Source organism: Crocuta crocuta, unplaced genomic scaffold (genome assembly GCF_008692635.1).
Source record: "Crocuta crocuta isolate KB4526 unplaced genomic scaffold, BGI_CrCroc_1.0 scaffold443, whole genome shotgun sequence".
NCBI classification, from domain to species: domain Eukaryota; kingdom Metazoa; phylum Chordata; class Mammalia; order Carnivora; family Hyaenidae; genus Crocuta; species Crocuta crocuta.
The window spans coordinates 252190-253189 of NW_027529446.1; the positions used below are offsets into that span (position 1 = coordinate 252190).

The window sequence follows — 1000 nt, forward strand, 5'->3', positions numbered from 1 at the left end:
TCTCCCGGGTCCCTGGACACCTCCCTCTCCCTCCCCCGCCCCGCCGCTGAAGCTGAGCCCCCACACGCCTGCCCCCTATTCTGCTGGTCCAGTCGGGGTCACCTGGCACCCAGTGCGGAGGCTCCCACCCCGCATCCTCTCGTCGGCCAGACCAGACCAGAGAGCTGGGCCCAGCTGTGGCCAAGTTCACCAGTTCACCAGCTGAAGGCCACAGAGGTGGCAGCATTCCCACCTTGCTAGGGCCACCAAGGTCATGGTGAACACCCCGTCCCCGGGACAGCCCAGGAGAATGTGGAAGTCCACACGGGGCGCCCCAGCCTCAGACTGGGAGTTATGGGGAGCAGGGCATTCACACAAGGGACATCCTTGTCCCCAGAAGGAAAATGGCGACACCCCAGTCAGTGCCCGCCTCCGGGAGGCCACCCCGTACCTGCGTGATGATGGCATCCAGGCCGTTGGCCCCCCAGGCGTAGTCCATCGGGTTTGAGTGCAGGACACCCCTGGGCAGAGAGGTCTGGGGTTCAAGTGGCGGAGGGGCCGGGGCAGGGCGCGAGGGGACCCGCCCACCTACTCACCAGGGGCCCAGGCCCAGGCTGGGGATGCTGGCAGGAGTGATGATGCCATTGACCAGCTGCTGGATGATCCTGGAACAGAGCGGGGCCAGGCCTGTGGTCAGCGCCCTCCAAGACTGGGCATCCCCAGAGGAGGCAGCAGAGAACACACGTGTCCAGCTTTGAAATTCATGATGTTTTAAATGTTGTGTTTTCAACCAATAAGATTTGCAATCAAACGAAGACCCAGAAAAGCATCTTCCTTGCTGATTATCGGGCCAGCTCTCCCCAAGGCCCGGACAGTGCCCGTCAACGTACGGCCACACCTGCTATCTATTTTATAATTTGGGGGATGGGGATCCCCAGCCCTGCTGTTTGCAGGGGCCCCCCAACGTGCCGGCTGAGGTCACGGTGAAGCCGGGCGGGCGGGCGGGGCCGTTACAGGGCAG

The 1000-nt window shown here is 63.2% G+C and overlaps 1 protein-coding gene across 1 annotated transcript in view; it reads right to left on the reverse strand.

Moving 5' to 3' along the window:
* RNF126 (ring finger protein 126) overlaps positions 1-1000 on the reverse strand; it is a 16545-nt gene that overhangs the window by 2520 nt on the left and 13025 nt on the right. The window contains exons 6-7 of the mRNA XM_077760588.1: positions 576-644; positions 431-500 (exon numbers count right to left, since the gene is read on the reverse strand). Of these exons, the coding sequence (XP_077616714.1) occupies positions 431-500; positions 576-644 (139 nt within the window). The remainder of the gene's footprint in view (positions 1-430; positions 501-575; positions 645-1000) is intronic.